The sequence below is a fragment of the Drosophila grimshawi genome, unplaced genomic scaffold (assembly GCF_018153295.1).
Source record: "Drosophila grimshawi isolate 15287-2541.00 unplaced genomic scaffold, ASM1815329v1 contig_1377, whole genome shotgun sequence".
Lineage (NCBI taxonomy): Eukaryota > Metazoa > Arthropoda > Insecta > Diptera > Drosophilidae > Drosophila > Drosophila grimshawi.
In genome coordinates, this window is record NW_025062900.1 from 19,960,325 (window position 1) to 19,976,401 (window position 16,077).

General features: G+C 36.7%; 6 protein-coding genes across 9 annotated transcripts; 2 read left to right on the plus strand and 4 right to left on the minus strand.

The window, feature by feature from the left end:
• The first annotated feature begins 248 nt into the window (after nt 1-248).
• LOC6567181 (TBC1 domain family member 20) lies at nt 249-2,223 on the plus strand. Its single transcript, XM_001992929.2, has 4 exons — nt 249-507; nt 579-1,363; nt 1,422-1,531; nt 1,604-2,223. Exons 1-4 carry the CDS (start codon nt 453-455, stop codon nt 1,809-1,811), a joined length of 1,158 nt encoding a protein of 385 aa, XP_001992965.1. The 5' UTR covers nt 249-452; the 3' UTR covers nt 1,812-2,223.
• Nucleotides 2,224-2,230: 7 nt separating this feature from the next.
• On the minus strand, nt 2,231-3,159 carry LOC116805713. The gene is made up of 2 exons (XM_032739472.1): nt 3,055-3,159; nt 2,231-2,985 (listed from the first exon to the last, which is right to left on the minus strand). The coding sequence occupies exons 1-2, from the start codon at nt 3,097-3,099 to the stop codon at nt 2,488-2,490; spliced, it is 543 nt and encodes a 180-aa protein (XP_032595363.1). The 5' UTR covers nt 3,100-3,159; the 3' UTR covers nt 2,231-2,487.
• Nucleotides 3,160-3,321: 162 nt separating this feature from the next.
• Nucleotides 3,322-7,570, minus strand: LOC6567182. The gene is made up of 6 exons (XM_032739297.1): nt 7,412-7,570; nt 5,111-6,407; nt 4,475-5,049; nt 3,964-4,401; nt 3,728-3,894; nt 3,322-3,664 (listed from the first exon to the last, which is right to left on the minus strand). Exons 2-6 carry the CDS (start codon nt 6,324-6,326, stop codon nt 3,391-3,393), a joined length of 2,670 nt encoding a protein of 889 aa, XP_032595188.1. The 5' UTR covers nt 6,327-6,407; nt 7,412-7,570; the 3' UTR covers nt 3,322-3,390.
• Nucleotides 7,571-8,412: 842 nt separating this feature from the next.
• On the minus strand, nt 8,413-12,651 carry LOC6566426 (integrator complex subunit 3 homolog). 4 transcript variants are annotated; one of them, XM_032739346.2, is made up of 11 exons: nt 12,450-12,651; nt 11,766-12,376; nt 11,048-11,681; nt 10,786-10,975; nt 10,513-10,721; nt 9,625-10,443; nt 9,399-9,556; nt 9,194-9,338; nt 9,009-9,134; nt 8,747-8,935; nt 8,413-8,680 (listed from the first exon to the last, which is right to left on the minus strand). In XM_032739346.2, the coding sequence occupies exons 1-11, from the start codon at nt 12,549-12,551 to the stop codon at nt 8,609-8,611; spliced, it is 3,255 nt and encodes a 1,084-aa protein (XP_032595237.1). In that variant the 5' UTR covers nt 12,552-12,651; the 3' UTR covers nt 8,413-8,608. The 4 variants fall into 4 exon arrangements, with proteins under 4 accessions (XP_032595237.1, XP_032595235.1, XP_001992967.1 ...); XM_032739344.1 differs by having other exon boundaries at nt 10,507-10,721; XM_001992931.3 differs by having other exon boundaries at nt 10,513-10,718; nt 12,450-12,650.
• Nucleotides 12,652-13,174: 523 nt separating this feature from the next.
• Nucleotides 13,175-14,045, plus strand: LOC6566427 (mitochondrial fission 1 protein). The gene is made up of 5 exons (XM_001992932.2): nt 13,175-13,360; nt 13,419-13,486; nt 13,567-13,615; nt 13,696-13,863; nt 13,928-14,045. The coding sequence occupies exons 1-5, from the start codon at nt 13,316-13,318 to the stop codon at nt 14,042-14,044; spliced, it is 447 nt and encodes a 148-aa protein (XP_001992968.1). The 5' UTR covers nt 13,175-13,315; the 3' UTR covers nt 14,045.
• A 104-nt stretch (nt 14,046-14,149) lies between these two features.
• On the minus strand, nt 14,150-15,937 carry LOC6566428 (2-oxoisovalerate dehydrogenase subunit beta, mitochondrial). Its single transcript, XM_001992933.3, has 6 exons — nt 15,566-15,937; nt 15,423-15,500; nt 15,106-15,352; nt 14,828-15,046; nt 14,673-14,765; nt 14,150-14,614 (listed from the first exon to the last, which is right to left on the minus strand). Exons 1-6 carry the CDS (start codon nt 15,793-15,795, stop codon nt 14,387-14,389), a joined length of 1,095 nt encoding a protein of 364 aa, XP_001992969.2. The 5' UTR covers nt 15,796-15,937; the 3' UTR covers nt 14,150-14,386.
• Nucleotides 15,938-16,077: the final 140 nt, after the last annotated feature.

Genomic DNA, 16,077 nt, shown 5'->3' on the forward strand with positions numbered 1-16,077 from the left:
AGCATATCAATACAAAAGGAAGTTTTTAATGTTTGATTTGCAAGTGAAATCACGTTACGCTGAATGTTTTTACATTTAAATCAGCGGCAGATACTTATGAAAAAATGATTATATTATGAAAATTAAAATAAATTACTATCGACTATATATTTTTATGTATAAAAATTTAAGCTTCCGCGTTTTATAAATATAAACAATTTTTGGTATTTTTTTATGTTAATGCAACGCAGTTGAAAACACTGTAATCGAATATCGGTATTTATTATTCGATGACAGTATTCTGGCTATTTTGTGCAAGATTAACAATAATTGAACAATAGAACAATTTAAATAATTATTAATAAACATAAAGTATAAAGTTATCAGCTGTGGACATTGCCCCTACGCCAATTACAAACAACCACTTGAGTCCGAGGAGACATCGACAAAAATCGCACAAAACTTTGTCAACGATGAGCAATGCTGACGAGATTAAAATCGATCAGCCCCCCCTAAATTTCGAAAAATGTATGTCATAAAGTGAAGCAACTCCATTGATTCGCATATATATAGACCAATATACATATTCACATTCGCAGGTCCAGAAAACGATGAGGAACGCACCAAACGTTTGCTGATAGAGGAATTGATTTCTCAGAGCGATGACAATTGCATACCGCTGCCAGCGTTGCGTGAATTAGCGCTGAGTAATTACGGCCTAGTGAACGATGACCTGCGACGGATACTGTGGCCCCAGTTGGCCGGTGTGGATGTGAGGAATTTGGATCGTGTGCCAACACTCGATGAACTGCAGAGTCATCCGGAATATAATCAGGTTGTACTCGATGTGAATCGCTCGCTGAAACGCTTCCCACCAGGCATTCCCTACGAACAACGTATCGCGTTGCAGGATCAACTGACAGTTTTGATATTGCGTGTGATTAAGAAATATCCAAATTTACGCTATTATCAGGGATATCATGATGTTGCTGTTACATTTCTATTGGTCGCTGGCGAAGAAGTTGCCTTTGCCATCATGGAGGAATTGTCGACCACACATTTCTCCGAGTGTATGCAAGAAACAATGGAGGCGACCCAGCGACGACTTATGTTCATTTGGCCGATTGTCCACTTTGAGCATTCAGAATTGTTTCAGTTCCTGCAAAGTTCATCGGTTGGCACACTTTTTGCATTGCCCTGGTATTTGACCTGGTTCGGGCACAGTTTGAATTCCTACAAATCCGTCGTGCGATTATACGATTATTTTCTGGCCTCGCCAATATATACGCCAGTTTTTGTTACGGCGGCCATCATTTTGTATAGAGCGAAAACAATACTGCAGGAGGACTGTGATATGGCATCAATGCATTGCCTACTATCAGAGGTATTTCGATCAAATTCAATTATAATCGAACATTACCTAACTAATTCCCTCATTTCAGTTACCCGATGATTTGCCATTTGAGGATTTATTGATAACATCCAGAAAATTATATGACAAATATAGTCTGACCGTAATCGAAAAGAAAGTTGAGGAACTTATCAAATTAGAGTAAGTGTTATCTGGGCTAGATTGCAAACCTAACAACTATAATTTGTTTTTAAATTATTTTCATATGTATAGGAAAGAGCAACGTATATTGGAGGAACGACGTCGCCAACTTGCCCGTTCAACATCTGCCAAATCTCACAACAATAATAATAGCGTCAGCCGATGGTTCTCAAATGTTATAACACCAAGATCGGTTATTATGACGACAGCTGTTTCGCTTGTGGTTGGCATCTGTGCGTATTACTACAAGAATCAGTATTTATCCGCCGGCATTAGCTGAGTGTGTGAGCATTTTCATCCAACCATCTATTTTGTTCTCCGCTCGACACCAATGTATCTGCATAAGTGCGGCTGTATGTTTGCAGTTTGCCTTTATTAATTAGCTAAGCTAAAATACATGTCCAAATCAACATACCCAAATTAAGAGAACAGTGTGGAAACCAAAAGCGAACTTACATGAAAAAGAAAACTTTGTATAAAATAATAAAAAAAAAAGAAAGAAAAGAAAATAAAGTAAGTGGTTTGAAATGGTAAATAATTATATGTTTATGTTTTCATTTATTGTATATATATTCAGCGTATTTTAAACTTGAATTATATAAATAGGCAAATTCAATATATACATAACTTTGTTTACCTAATTATATGTGCTTATATGTTTAAACAATAAAGAAATGTAAAAAATAAACCTATATAATTATCGGAATTTATTGAGTTTTAATCAGATTGGGCTTGTGGTAGGTTGGAACCGTATCCAAGTGGAATTTTTAGTAGGCAATTTGAACTAAAAGTCGTGTTAAAAATGGCATTAACAAAAAAGATTTGACGAAGGTAGAATTTGCACATTTAACGTCATATTCTAATAATTATCTGGATGCACAACCATGAAATGTCGGATAAAATATGGAGCATTTACAATAGTAGTAGAAATTAAACAGTTTTCAGTATTTGTATAATTAGATTTGTATTTTGTCGCTTTTGAGAGATTTTTCTAATACTTCAATCATTTCGTTGAGTTTCTTCAAATCCAGTTCGAAACAGATAACTTCACGTTTGGCATTTGATTGACAATGTAAATTGATTGTAGCCACTTGTCGAATATTACTCCGAAAACTACTGTCGCCCAATATCAGACGTGTGTCCCAGGAAAATGATACCACACATTGGACATCGTTCTTTAAATACTCCCATCTTCCAAGGGCATATTCGACTGCATCCAGTCGTGCTGCGAGCACCAGCGGCACAAGCGGTCGCAATTCGGGACTCAACGAGGGGAATTTTTCAGCAATATCCACTTCGGCACCATCTGAACAACATTGCTTATAGTATTTGGATATTGTACGCGTAGCAAGTAGAAAATCATCTGGATTTTGAAAGCCATATTTGTGTGATAAGCGCAGAGCCTGTTGTTCATTAATGCTTCCAATTAGGAATTCAATGGATAAATGCAGTACCTAGCAGAATATAAAATAAAATAATAAATTTAGCTTTCTCTTGTTGGCATAAATTGAATGCCTCAGTACCTCCATAAGTATTTCTTTATTATTTATACTCTTTAATAACTCCATTCTAAATAAATGTCAACAATTTATTTATTTCCCAACTTTATTTATTTAACTTTAATATCGATTGTTGAACACAACTAAAATACCGATACCGATATGGGAAGAGCACTATATCGATATGTTGAATATCAGCATTTTGATGCGGAACTGGTCCCGGAACATTGCTGTATGGATAATTTCGATAAACTATTGATGACCGTTTAATTGCAAAAATTAAAAAAAAAATTAAGTCCATTCCTTTTTATTAACAGTTCTTATCTAAAAATATGTATACATATTTTTACAATTCTTACGCTACATATTATTTGAAGTAATGGTTATTTTGTGACCCTCACTTTCGTGGGAGACATAAGGTGCATTCGAAACACACCCCTCAGGATCATCACGCCAAAATAATTTAGTATTCGTCTCATTGAGATTAATAGCTGCGAATCGATCAAGGACGGGCGATATCGGCAGACTGTGAAAGTTATCTTTACGTTCATCATCATTTCCAAAATAAAGCCGCAATTGATGCTGAACATTTTCTTTTTCATTCGCACGATTTCGTTGAAAGTCTTCCTCTACCCTAAAATATAAATGAGTTAACCAAAAAAAATATATATTTATATACAATGTATTTTGTATGTACTTTTTTAATGCTTCCAGTTCTTCTTCCACAGACATTTTAAGTTTGGCGGCTTTTGTGGATTTCTCTGGATGTAACTTTTTTTCCAATAATCGCATTTGATTATTGAATAAAAAACGCTGATGAAATGGTTTATCATCGTCCAATTTCAGACCCTCATCATTCTTAGACTGGAATTGTATTTAAATTTATAATTAAAAATGGGTTTAATGTTTTAAATATATTTTTTTTAACTGTACCGTTATTGGAAAAATTGGCGTCTTATCTTGTAGGCTTTGTGGCATATGTCGTTGCCGGCTTTTAAAATTGCGATTTGTTCTGACCTGTTGTGTATTTTCTTGTGATTCATTTGTTGGGGCAACTTTCAATGGATTAGATTGATCATTGCTGCCCGGCAAATACATGACGTGTTTTCCGCCAGTTAGAAACTTGATCGATTGTGGCTCTACGGAAACCAGTCTCTGCCTTTTGCTACCATGCTCTAGACTTTTCGTATGCAGATCCGTACTGCTGACGTTCTTATGAAGCATCCAATTGTTGGAGCTTTCAAAATTGGTAACACAACCATTATCGAGTTGAGCATGCGATGTTAAATTTCTTTGGCTAGATGACGGATTCATATTGCTATGGAAATAGTTTTCCGGCTTCGATTTCTGCAGGCTTTTATAATTGCAGATCTACGAGTTGCGAAAATATTTGTTATAGTAAAAAAAAAATATATATTATATATATTATAAATATTATACGTACTTCGCTTGAGTTTAAAATACCAATACCCCGAGCATTGTGTATATGACTATCCCTGGGCAGGGACAAACTGAATGTGTGGATTGGCGTTCCTGTATAATTTTTGGTCTTGCTGCCATAAAATAGAAAGCCATCTTCCTCACATTTCGAACGGTATTCGTCCGAGCTGGAATCGTCCTCGGCACCCAGACCCTTGACTCTGTCATCATGGTCATCCTCAAGATCTTGTTCGGGTGTCCAAGTTGTTAGCAAATGGGTTGGCTTCGCAAGCTGTTTAATTTGTGTAACTCGATTGGGTTGTATGGGCATTTCACTCGCTGCATTTAAGGTACTATTTCGAATTTGAATTATATTTGATTTATCGATGCGTTCTTGTTCCTCGATTAGGGAACGCCAGGCCAATGTTGGACTAAACGATGGTGTCTCCACTTGTCGACGGGGCAGCGTTGGCCGAATGTGCACAAGTAATCCATTGTCATCTAAACTTTCTTCCACTTGATTCGATTCCTTATATTCAATGTCATAATTGGGTATCATTGGCAATGGAGTTGTCTCAATTGGAGCGCTCTTTTCCTCGGCTAAAATAAATAATTCAAAATATGCTATAAAGACAAAACATTTAAGATTTTCATCACTTACCAATTTCAGTCGGCTTATTAATATCTTTAGCTGCATCTCTTTCCATACCAAAATAAAAAGTACGCTGTGTTTTATTCTCCTGAACCGCAACTATTGCTACATTATCGAATTTATCTTTTGGATTTAGAGACTTGACTGCGGGCTTTTGAATGGATGTGTGGTTGCTATGATGCTTTGGAACTACGTCGAGGGTAGTTTCTCTACGCTCTGCTGGTTGTTCAGATTTTCGACTTTTCAGCAGAATAGCATCGGAACTTTTCTCACGCCGATAAACGATTTTGGGGGATTCCGTTGACTTGTTTTGTAAATGTAAGTTTCCATTTACAGATTTACGTATCTCAGTACCCCTTTTGAATACATCATTTTGGCTCTGCACTGGCCTCGATGTTTGTTTGCTGTACTTACTCAATCGATCTGAATTTTTGGCAAAATGTGTGGGCTTTATGTTATCCGTTAAATTTTGAGTATTACGAGGAATCTCAATGGTCTGCTTTGTTAGTGGTGCACTCGGTACAGGGACTATTTGAGGTGCTTCCGGAGCTCTTCGCTTTTTGGAATACTTATTTCGATTGGTTGGCTTAAATGGTGGGTCTGCCATATTTTTCATTGATGTACGTTGCTGATTTAGCTTATTGATGAGCTCCGGCTCTGAATATGTGTGCCGCTGCATTCGAGATAGATTCGTCTCATTCATATTAATGTCAGCATCTTTGTTCTTAGCTTTAACGTAGAGTAGCGTTTGGGATCTCGTGAATTCGGGCCTTGAATCACATTTATCATTCAGAGCCGAGCTTCTATCTTGCCCGGTTTCAATTATGAATGTCTTCGATCTTTTGCTGAGTGCATTTGATAAGCTTTTCGATGGAATTTCACTAGGTTTTCGTCCACTGATCGTGCCCCCAGAATTTAAGATTGCACCATTTGTAGTAGCCCGCAGATGCAACCGTTTGTCCACTTCGGGCAAGACTTTAAAGACAGTTTCCGATTGAGCATTGGGCTCCTTATTGATGGCAGTTGATGGATATGATCTTCTCCATTCTGTGGTCAAGCTGCGCTGAGCATTGATTGGGCTGCTGGTTCTTAGGCCAGATCTACCCCATTGCAGCTGACGATGCGAGTTCTGGTTCAGGTGTTGAAAACGTGTTTGAAAATGGGAGTTTCGATCAATACTCGATCGCTCACGATGTATATTATTAGCACTGCCCGAGTTTCCCATTGTTGGGCACTTCACAAAGCGGAACGTATGTGATTTCCTTGTTATTTGCTAAAGACTAGTTGCATCAGCGTTCATTCAACTCTAAAAAAGTCAAAAAAAATATATGCTTGATATAGACTAGAGATCTCTAAAAAAAATAAAAAAATATATATGAATAGTTATCCTTGGTGAAAGGTGAAGCTGAAAAAGTTCGTACGTTTTAAACTTTACTTCTCAATTATCATTTATTAAATAGTGAAGAAGCTATCGAAATACAAAATAATGCAAGTTCGTAAGCATAGAGGTACCTATCGGTCTATTAGAGTACCTATTAGGTACAAATGTACAATCGTATTTTAGAGCACTAAGCTTTAATCCCATTGCTGGACACTTCACACAGTTGAACATATGGGATATTTTTTTATTTACTAAAGACTAGCTGCATCAGCATTCATTCAACTGTAAAAAAAAAATTGTCCCTGATTCCCTGGTTTCTTCTGGGTGTAAGTGAAAAGTGCGTGCATTTCAAATTGTAGTTCTCAATCTAATTATCATTTATCGATTAGTGAAGAAGCTATCGAAAATAATGCAAATTCATAAGTGCATATAATAGAGTTTGTACCTATCGCCTATTAGAGTACCTGTTAGGTACAAATGCGCACGCATATTTTGGGACACTAATCTTTAAATGATAAACACAGATACGAGATACATACTAGATACATTTATTTATTTACTTTTGTTGACATACAAATCTACATGCGAACATTAACTTGTTGACACGTTAAAGCATAAGTACGTAATAAAAACAAACTGAGGGAATTATAAGAAAGAGACTTAAGCCCATGGCCAACAGCAAAACATTGCTCTAAATTGTACACAAATGTTCAACTTTTGCAGAGTTTCTTCTACACACACACACAAACAAAACCTTAAAAATCACACAAATTTATTCGCTGAGAGTGAAATAAATTGTCTAAAGTCGGAGATATCTTACTTTCTTTTCGCAAAAATTTACATTGATTCGAGAGGGTTTTTTCGGTTTGTTTCGCACACACACACACAGGCACACACACATATGCTGCACATATGGATAGAAAACAAACCTATTTGTTTTTAGTAACTGTTGTGAGAACTGGTGATACACATTTTGGTAGTTAGTTAAAATATTTTTTGTATAGTAAACGTATGCTTGTAATTTAATATTTATTATTTTGTCTACAAAAATAAAGGTGTCTTTCCGTTTGCTTTGATTTTAGTAGACTACGTAGACACCAAAAACCGCAATGCGCGCAAACGCTTTCACAACATTGATCTCAGCAGTTGGAAACTTGCGTTGTTTCCACTGTCAGTGAGAGTAGGGAGGCAAAAGCTTCTCTCTCTCTCTGTCACTCTCTCTCTCTTTGTTACCTACAGACAAATAACCCAGCTCGAATATTTATTGTGTGTGTGCGTGTCAGTGTGTGTGTGCGTGTATCTGTGAGAATTTTACCAGTTCTTTTTCATTCATGATAGAGCGGGCTTAAGCCAATCTTTGATGTGTATGTGTGTGTGTGTTTGTATATTTAAGTAATTTAGCACGTACAGATACAAAACAAATTGTTGGTCCAGATACACGTGTGTATCTCAAATGTGTTAATTTAAATGAATTATTTATGCAAATTGTAACATACGCATTTTAATATTTTATATGTAGCGTGCCTTGCCTTTGCATATCAAATAATTTTGAATCTTAATTGATGTAATCAAAAATCAAATTATAAAATCAATTTATACAAAAACTAGTTTTTCTACTCAAGTTTCTTTAACACAAGCGAAAATTAACATGTATTTAGTATGTTTGGCAATGGTACAGAAATATGAAAAATTTCTCGACTAATAGATACCCTGTAAGAAAAAATAAATTATTCCCCCTTTTGTAATAAATTAATAACACAAAAGTTCAATTTTTGTAATTACTTTATTCTCGTTCCACAAAAAAATTACTGTAATGATATATATTATACATATATATATATAACATAAAATACACACATACAATACATATAAAATTCGGTATGTGTATGTGTATGTATATTTGTTGAATAAGCATCTTTTATTTTTATTAAAAATAAAAAAATATAACGTTACAATTTCAACATTCAAAAAATTCTACAATTGATTTTACTAATTATAAATTGATAAAATCGTAAACCATTTTAAACTTAAATAATTTCGTTCCAAAACGCATATTCATGTTTTGTATAATTTCCATCATCCAAGGAACCGATCGGAACTGAAGACATCAATTGACGTTGACACTGTCAGTCAGAATCATTGATTGCTTTTTTTCTCTTTTTTGCCGGCTGCGTAACTTTATGCTTTGACCAATCCTCCTGCAATATGAATGGAATTTCATTTTAAAAAATGTATATATATAATGACCTTTTGATTACACTTACTTCACTTGAGTTCTCATCAGACGAGTATATAGTTTTGACAACATCTGAATTCTTTTTACTGCTTGCACTATGATTACTTGAGTCCTTTTTACCAACGGGCTGCTTACGTCCACGTCCGCTGCCACCACGACGACCAACGGCCGTCGTCTCATCTTCCGCTGCCAATGCGAATAGATCGCTGAACTGTTTCTGCTCAAACAGAGATTACAAAATATACAATTTAAAGTAATATTTTAGATGAAGGCATATATATGGATTTTACCTTTGTACTTTCATTGCTATGTGAGTACGCCGATTGCAGTGCTCGCTGCATCATATCATGAACATAAAGTCCTGTCCCAGTTCCATGCCTACAGCTTCTTCTATAATGCTCCAGATGATTCAACACCTTTAATACAAAGGTTAATTTGAATAATTTTCGCTTGATAATAGAAGATAAGCACTCACATGATCAGCCGATGGTGTACTGCTCGCAGCGGAACTACCTTTAGAGGGACGTTTTCGTTTGTTGGGCGATGAGCTCGGGTATTTGGATGTAAGAAGTGATGCTATAATTTCCGAAAGCTTCTCTTCACATCGCTGACACCAAAACCTATTCATAAATTATTTAATAGCATTTAAATTGAAATAGCGTTTAATTTATCGCCCGCACCTGAGAGCAGATGTGACAAATGGATCTCCTCTGGATTTAGCTTCCCTACTGAGCAAAAGTCTGATTATTTCATTTGTTGGCTCCTCATTTTTCAATAGCAACAGCAAATGGCTGAGCGCTTCAGGATGATTGGCAGCTTCTAGTTCTGGAAGTAAATCCTGTAAAATAAAATATATAAATATAATTAGTTAATTTTGTGGCAAAATAGAAAACAATGATGACTTACTTGTATACATTTTAGGGGTACATCGTGTGCCTGGATGAGCTGCCATAGGCAAAACTGTTCATATGTCTCATATTCCAGGCTGTCCCGAATGCAGTCGAGCAGGCCGTCCTGCTTGAATATGGTAAGTTTACCCTGGGCAATCGAATACATAATGTCGCGCACGTTTTTCGCATCGATGCAACGGAGAGTGATACGCAACAGTTCCGTGTTATTGATGGCTATCGTTTTGAACTCCCGATAGATGTCTGGCAGCAGCCACAAATATATTGTTGTGTTCTCTTTCTCGAGCAGATCCAAATCGCGCACGAGGCAAACGCCAATCTTTTCATCTGTTGCCTCGCATATTTGTCGATAAACTGTCGTCTTAAACTGATACGATTGCTGTGCGTTTTTACGCGTCTGCAATTTGCAGTGAATTTTCATGAAGTAGAGCAGTAAATAGCCCGTTTCAGTTAGACGCCCGCATATCTCAGACAATAGGGTTTGAAATGGTTTTTTGCTCTTGTCTTCATTCTCATATAGAAACCGAAATAAACCGTACAGTGGATAACTAATGCTCTTGGCCAAATACTTTTCCTCGGTTTTACTCTCCGAGAATACGTTCTGCTGCGGCAATGTTTCCCGTAGTATCAATACCGTATTTGAGATCACATAGTTGAGCTGTGTTTCGTCCAAAGCGGAGGCAGGTAGCGTGCGAAAGTCTTTCAAAAATGCCTCCCATGTAAAAGAGTTGCGTTTCGTGACAAATATCTCAAACGATTCGGCTATCGCGTCGGGCAGCTCAACCTTTTCGGGTACTGGTTTCTCTTTGAGCCGTACCTGCAAAACAAGTTTTACAATTTAATGCTAACCACACAAATGACATCAATTAATATTACTTACACTAACCTTCGACAGTGGCAAGTCATCGTCGTCATCGGTATTTTCCTCATTCTTGCTTGTGCTGGGCAAATTTTCATCATCACTGAACACTGCCTCATTTTCCCGTTCCATACTTTCTAACGGTGCAATGGCTATTTTGTTGTCATCGTCCACAAGCATATTAGTGCCACTGCTAGCCACAAAAGCCCCTCCGCCACCGGCATCCATGATCTCTGCTGAAACGAATATATATATCAAGTATATGTTTTGTCAAATATATATATATATAGGAATATATACCGCCTTGCATCAGGCGTTGATCGGCTTCTTTTTTAAAGATGGGCGCTTGAATTGTATGCGTTGCTGGATACATCGATTGTGGCATATTTGCTACGGGCGTCACAAATTCTCGGAAATTTTCACGTATTAAGTTACGCAATTCTCTGTCCAGTTTTGGTGACTCAAATAGTGGATGTAAGTTTGGAATGACCTATTAAATGAATGGAATTTTTGTAAGAGTTAAGCAATAATTCGTTATAGTAGTGGTCCAATCTTATCTTACCTGTTTATCAAGTATCAATTTTAATGAATTATATACACCCAATCTGATTCTATCCTCGTTCTTCACATAAAAGTTCTTTGTGATGCGGCACAAGAAATCCAACAGTGTGCTGCTCACAAACGGATGATTTCGGATCGAGTGATACATCACTAGAATACCCGGTTCGATATTCATAATGTTATCCTTGGCCGGATCGAAGAAGAGCCAATCGTAGAACAGTGATAATTTCGCATTGGCGGAAGCAATCGGGTTCGTGCATGATGAGATTAGCCAGCCAATGATTGCCCATCGTGGTATAATGTCCGAGCATAGCATATCATTTGTGGGATGAATTACGTTGATAATGAATCGAATCAGGTCTGATCGCAAACTGTGCGACTCGGGCGTAGCAAAATATTTGTCTTGAAACCAATCCTGGTAGCGCTTCTGATTGCCAAATTTAACAGACGATGCCAAAAAGTGCAATTTGCGCTCCATCTCTGGAAGTAATCGACACTGTAAAAATCGTCGACTTGTGCGTATTTGTAGTAAATGCCAAATCCCATTAAATGTTGGGTGTAAACTCTTCGGATTGTATAAGATGTCCCGCCACAATAGTTCAAATTCCGGAATGCGTGCAACATTTTGCAGAAGCCTAAACGAAAATAATAATAATAAAATGGAATTAAAAAATAGTGATTACAATAAATATAAATAAAATTTGTCGAGCTCCACTCACCGTACAAAATCTCTGCCCAAAGGTATAATGTCATGAAACCGATCGCGTATCAATGAGATTGTAAACTTAACTTCCTTTTGGCGTAATGATATTAGGGCGGGATTCGCATGGTCCTCGATAAGGCGAACAAAACTATAAACGGAAGACTGGACAAGGAAGGGATTCGTCTCAAGCCACGCCCGATACTCAATGAAAATGTCCAAAAGACTCTCAACCAGATATAGATTCTTATGCGATACATCTCCACCGCCCGCCTGACGCAAACAGTTCCAAATCACATTCTCAACGCTAAGAACCTGATGTTTCACAAATTCACGCAGCACCCAAATCAGTTGTCTCCGCGCCGTCTCCGTCAGTTTTGCGTACTTTTCGGCAACTAAAAGTGTAAGATTGGCAACAATGACATTCATGCCGTCCCGGGACACGAGTGTTATGTCGCGATATGTTTTGGGTGCCATTGCCGGATCGGTTAGTATTATGTAGAGGAAGCCAATGGATATCTCCTCATGCTGTTTCTCCTTGCAAACGAACTGGGTGAGAATATCATGCATCTCCTTATCACTGAGTCCAGCAATTTGTTGCTGCAGACTAACATAGGATCGCTCGAATTTCTACATTTGGCGCAAGCAAAACAAATATGTTAGTTTAGTATGTCAATTATTGGAAGCGATTGTGTGAATTTACCTCCTCGATCTCATCTTTACAGTCAACAGCCGTGCAGACAAACAATTTAGAGATGTGAGCTACGCTTTTTTGTTGTTGCTGCTGTTGTTGTTGTTGCTCCATTTGCGTGTGGTGTGGATACTTTGTTTGAGTATTGCTCCTATATATATATATATATCTGCTGCTTTTCAGTTCCTAATTAGTTTCATAATTATGTAGAAACATTAACTGAAATATTAGAAAGCTTGATTTGTACAATAGCATTTAATAAACCATAACTATATAGCAATTTCTGTTTTGGTTTGTAGACAGAAAAAATATGGTTGCCTAAAACAGGGCTGCCAGCAATTGATATTGCCAGATGTTTGCAGACAAAATGCTGCCATACTTTGCAAATGTTAAATGAACTAGTGATCATATTTGCTAAGTTATTTTTTTTAATTTAATTTAATATGTTACACTTATTAACTTGTTGAATATGCTCCATATCTAAATTGAAGTGATAATGTTGTATAATTAATTGTAATATATTTAACTACAAGAAAAACTATGAATAAAAATTCATTTTAGATTTTTAATAACAAAATTAAATTTGGGATAATGTAAGTTTCTCTCTTGTGTTAAAACTGTAATCAAATCTAAGTGACTACATAGAACCAGACTGTCATTTTAGTCAAATTAAACACTTGTGAGTTTATACTGGTTCATTAACTATGATTACGATACTGGTAACAGTTACAAAAGCACGCATATCGCACATCGTTGATTATTTTCTCATTACACCACATAACGCTGGGAAAATTTCGCACATATACATATAAATACATATATATATATGCGCACGTATACAAAGTACTTGGACTTTTGCAGCTCGTGAACAACAAACAATGGAGGAACTGTTAAACGATGTGGTGCCCCAAGAAGATCTAGAGGTGGTGTATCAATGTAGACATGACTTGAGCATATATATCTAAATAGGTCTCGTTGCAGCGATTCGAAAGGAAATATCAACAAGAAAATAAAGTTAATGGCGAAGTCTCAATTGAAACCAAATTTGAGTACGTAATTTTAATTTAATGTTTTTATGAATTCTACTTAGATATGGGAAAACATTGTCTCATATTTTTCAATTTGGTAGATATGCTTGCTGTTTGGTGCGAAGTCGCTACACCAATGACATTAGAAAGGTGAGTCAGTGAATGTAAATACTTATGTACGCAGTACGTGTACTTACTAACTACTGCGTATATATTTCTTTGTCTTTTAGGGCATTATGATATTGGAGGATCTGGCTCATGTGCATCCGGAAGGAAAACGTGATTATATCTATTATCTTGCATTTGGCAATGCACGGATTAAAAACTATACCGAGGGCTTGAAATATTGCAGAGCATTTCTCGATATTGAGTCGAATGATCAAGTTCGCGCTTTGGAGGTAAGTTCGATGTCTTTTTTATTATACTAATTCCCTGAACATTTGCAAATTTTGCTGTCTCCAGGAGCACATCAAGAAACAGAGTGACAAAGAGGTTGCCAAGGGTATGGCTGTGGCTGGAGGAGCTGCTCTGGTGCTTGGTAGCATCATAGGACTTGGAATCGCAATGGCTAGAAAGTAAAATGTTCTTGTTTTAAATTGCATTACTCATCACATTGGTATTTTGATTTCAAATGCACGAGTCTTTACATATATATAAAATTACAAATCTCATTATTTACATAGAAAATTTCAGGTGTAATTTTATTTATTTAAAATTAAATGCTAAAATAATCAATTTCTTCCCATTTTTTTATGTAGTAAACAAAAAAATAGTGAAAATGGCTTCTTATGCACATCTTCATTGCGTTTGGACCATACACATAATAACAAATTAGTTTAATTAAAAAATACTTATTAATTAATTAAGCTGTGCTTGTAAATAAATGCATCCGTTTCGGTTAGATTAATTCGTGATCTTGGATCAATAGTTAACGGTGTCCTTGAGAGCCGCAAGGCAGCGATGCTTGTCGGGCAAATAAAACGGTTCGAATACATGGGGGAATGGAGTATCCCAGCCAGTAACTCGTTTTACGGGCGCTTCTAGGCGCAAGAAGCATTTCTCTTGTATATAAGCTGCGATCTCCGAACCAAAACCTTGGGTATATGGAGCTTCGTGGGCTATTAAGACCCGACCGGTCTTATTAACCGACTGAAATAAGGCGAACAATTTTAAATAAAAGTTTAAAATAAGATGTGCAGTGTCTTACATTGCAAATGGTTTGGGTATCCCATGGTAAAATTGATACCAAGTCGATAACTTCACATTCAATGTCCATTTCTTTCTTTGCCAGTTCTGCTACCTGTGATATGTAAATAAAATCGATTTAATGTATAATATTTACTTCGTTCCATTTAATCTTACCTCTAATAGAACATGCACTTGTGTTCCCCAGCCGATAAGCGTGATATCTTTACCCTCACGCAAAATATCCGCTTTGCCCAATTCATCCACGTAGGATTCGGTGGGCACTTCTTCAACTGCAGCGCGATACAATGTTTTTGGTTCGAACACAATGCAAGGATTTGCATCGCGAATACAGGCCAATAGAAGACCCTTTGCCTTTATTGGACCACGGGGAATCTGAAATTTGTTTTCATTTAAAATAAATATAAATCTAATAAGTACAAATGAACACATACCACAACACGCAGACCGGAGGTGTGAGCAAAGTACGCTTCGGGACTCTGAGAATGATATAAGGCACCATGGCCGACAGCGCCAGAAGGAACTCGGAACGTCAGGGAGCCGCAGTCAAATAGACCGCCACTTCGATAACGGTATTTCGCAGCCTCATTTACGATTTGATCGAAACTGGGAAATATATAGTCAGCAAACTGAATTTCTGCTATGGCCGTAGCACCCATGTTGGCAACGCCAATGGCAAAACTATAACGATAATATATCAATCAAAAATATTCTATTATATTATTTAACTGAGTATAAGGATCAAACATACCCTGCAATTCCCTGCTCACACAAAGGTGTATTAAAAACGCGGTCCTTTCCATACTTATCCCGCAGATTAACCGAGCAACTATTATGAAAACAAAAATTTAAAATAAATATGACAAAACAATTTCGAAATATAATTGAAATTACCGAAAAACTCCACCAAAGCCAACGTCTTCGCCGAATAATAATGCTGACTTGTCTTGTTCTAAGGCCAAGTCCATTGCATTATTTATCGCCTGAAACATATTCATTTTTTGCACATCTTTGCTGCCCTCCGCGAATTTTGTCGGGTAATACGTGAAATGCGATCTAGTCAAAGATCCGCCATTAAATTTGATTGCATTGAACAATCCGCGGCCAAGAGACGATATTTTCATGATTTAATTTTAATTTAGTTTAGGGAAAGGATATGAATAAAAATAAATAAACGCTATTTTCACTATTGCGCAACAAAATACGTGTGTACGATGCGTATGTGTGTCCGCATGTACCGATGAAAACATATACATATGTATATATGAACATATGTATTATCACATCGATCAGATGGCATGGAGCTACCAGATCAGGCAGAACCATTAGCGATGCTCCAATCTATTATCAAACGCTACATTTTAATAATAAAAAAAATTAATTGTGGTAATGAGTATACAAAATTA

What these genes read in the sequence shown, in the direction of transcription:
- LOC6567181 (XM_001992929.2), top strand. Translation starts at nt 453, where the DNA reads ATGAGCAATGCTGACGAGATTAAAATCGATCAGCCCCCCCTAAATTTC. An exon ending in CCCCCTAAATTTCGAAAAAT is followed by an intron (nt 508 to 578) that starts GTATGTCATAAA and finishes TCACATTCGCAG; the next exon opens with GTCCAGAAAACGATGAGGAA. An exon ending in GAGGAACTTATCAAATTAGA is followed by an intron (nt 1,532 to 1,603) that starts GTAAGTGTTATC and finishes TCATATGTATAG; the next exon opens with GAAAGAGCAACGTATATTGG.
- LOC116805713 (XM_032739472.1), bottom strand. Translation starts at nt 3,099, where the DNA reads ATGGAGTTATTAAAGAGTATAAATAATAAAGAAATACTTATGGAG. An exon ending in ATAAAGAAATACTTATGGAG is followed by an intron (nt 2,986 to 3,054) that starts GTACTGAGGCAT and finishes ATATTCTGCTAG; the next exon opens with GTACTGCATTTATCCATTGA.
- LOC6567182 (XM_032739297.1), bottom strand. Translation starts at nt 6,326, where the DNA reads ATGGGAAACTCGGGCAGTGCTAATAATATACATCGTGAGCGATCGAGT. An exon ending in TAATAAGCCGACTGAAATTG is followed by an intron (nt 5,050 to 5,110) that starts GTAAGTGATGAA and finishes TATTTATTTTAG; the next exon opens with CCGAGGAAAAGAGCGCTCCA. An exon ending in CGCCAATTTTTCCAATAACG is followed by an intron (nt 3,895 to 3,963) that starts GTACAGTTAAAA and finishes ATACAATTCCAG; the next exon opens with TCTAAGAATGATGAGGGTCT.
- LOC6566426 (XM_032739344.1), bottom strand. Translation starts at nt 12,551, where the DNA reads ATGGAGCAACAACAACAACAGCAGCAACAACAAAAAAGCGTAGCTCAC. An exon ending in TCAACGCCTGATGCAAGGCG is followed by an intron (nt 10,722 to 10,785) that starts GTATATATTCCT and finishes TATTCGTTTCAG; the next exon opens with CAGAGATCATGGATGCCGGT. An exon ending in ATAGCAATGAAAGTACAAAG is followed by an intron (nt 8,936 to 9,008) that starts GTAAAATCCATA and finishes CTGTTTGAGCAG; the next exon opens with AAACAGTTCAGCGATCTATT.
- LOC6566427 (XM_001992932.2), top strand. Translation starts at nt 13,316, where the DNA reads ATGGAGGAACTGTTAAACGATGTGGTGCCCCAAGAAGATCTAGAG. An exon ending in TGCCCCAAGAAGATCTAGAG is followed by an intron (nt 13,361 to 13,418) that starts GTGGTGTATCAA and finishes GTCTCGTTGCAG; the next exon opens with CGATTCGAAAGGAAATATCA. An exon ending in ATCAAGTTCGCGCTTTGGAG is followed by an intron (nt 13,864 to 13,927) that starts GTAAGTTCGATG and finishes TGCTGTCTCCAG; the next exon opens with GAGCACATCAAGAAACAGAG.
- LOC6566428 (XM_001992933.3), bottom strand. Translation starts at nt 15,795, where the DNA reads ATGAAAATATCGTCTCTTGGCCGCGGATTGTTCAATGCAATCAAATTT. An exon ending in AAGTGCATGTTCTATTAGAG is followed by an intron (nt 14,766 to 14,827) that starts GTAAGATTAAAT and finishes TACATATCACAG; the next exon opens with GTAGCAGAACTGGCAAAGAA. An exon ending in ATACCCAAACCATTTGCAAT is followed by an intron (nt 14,615 to 14,672) that starts GTAAGACACTGC and finishes GCCTTATTTCAG; the next exon opens with TCGGTTAATAAGACCGGTCG.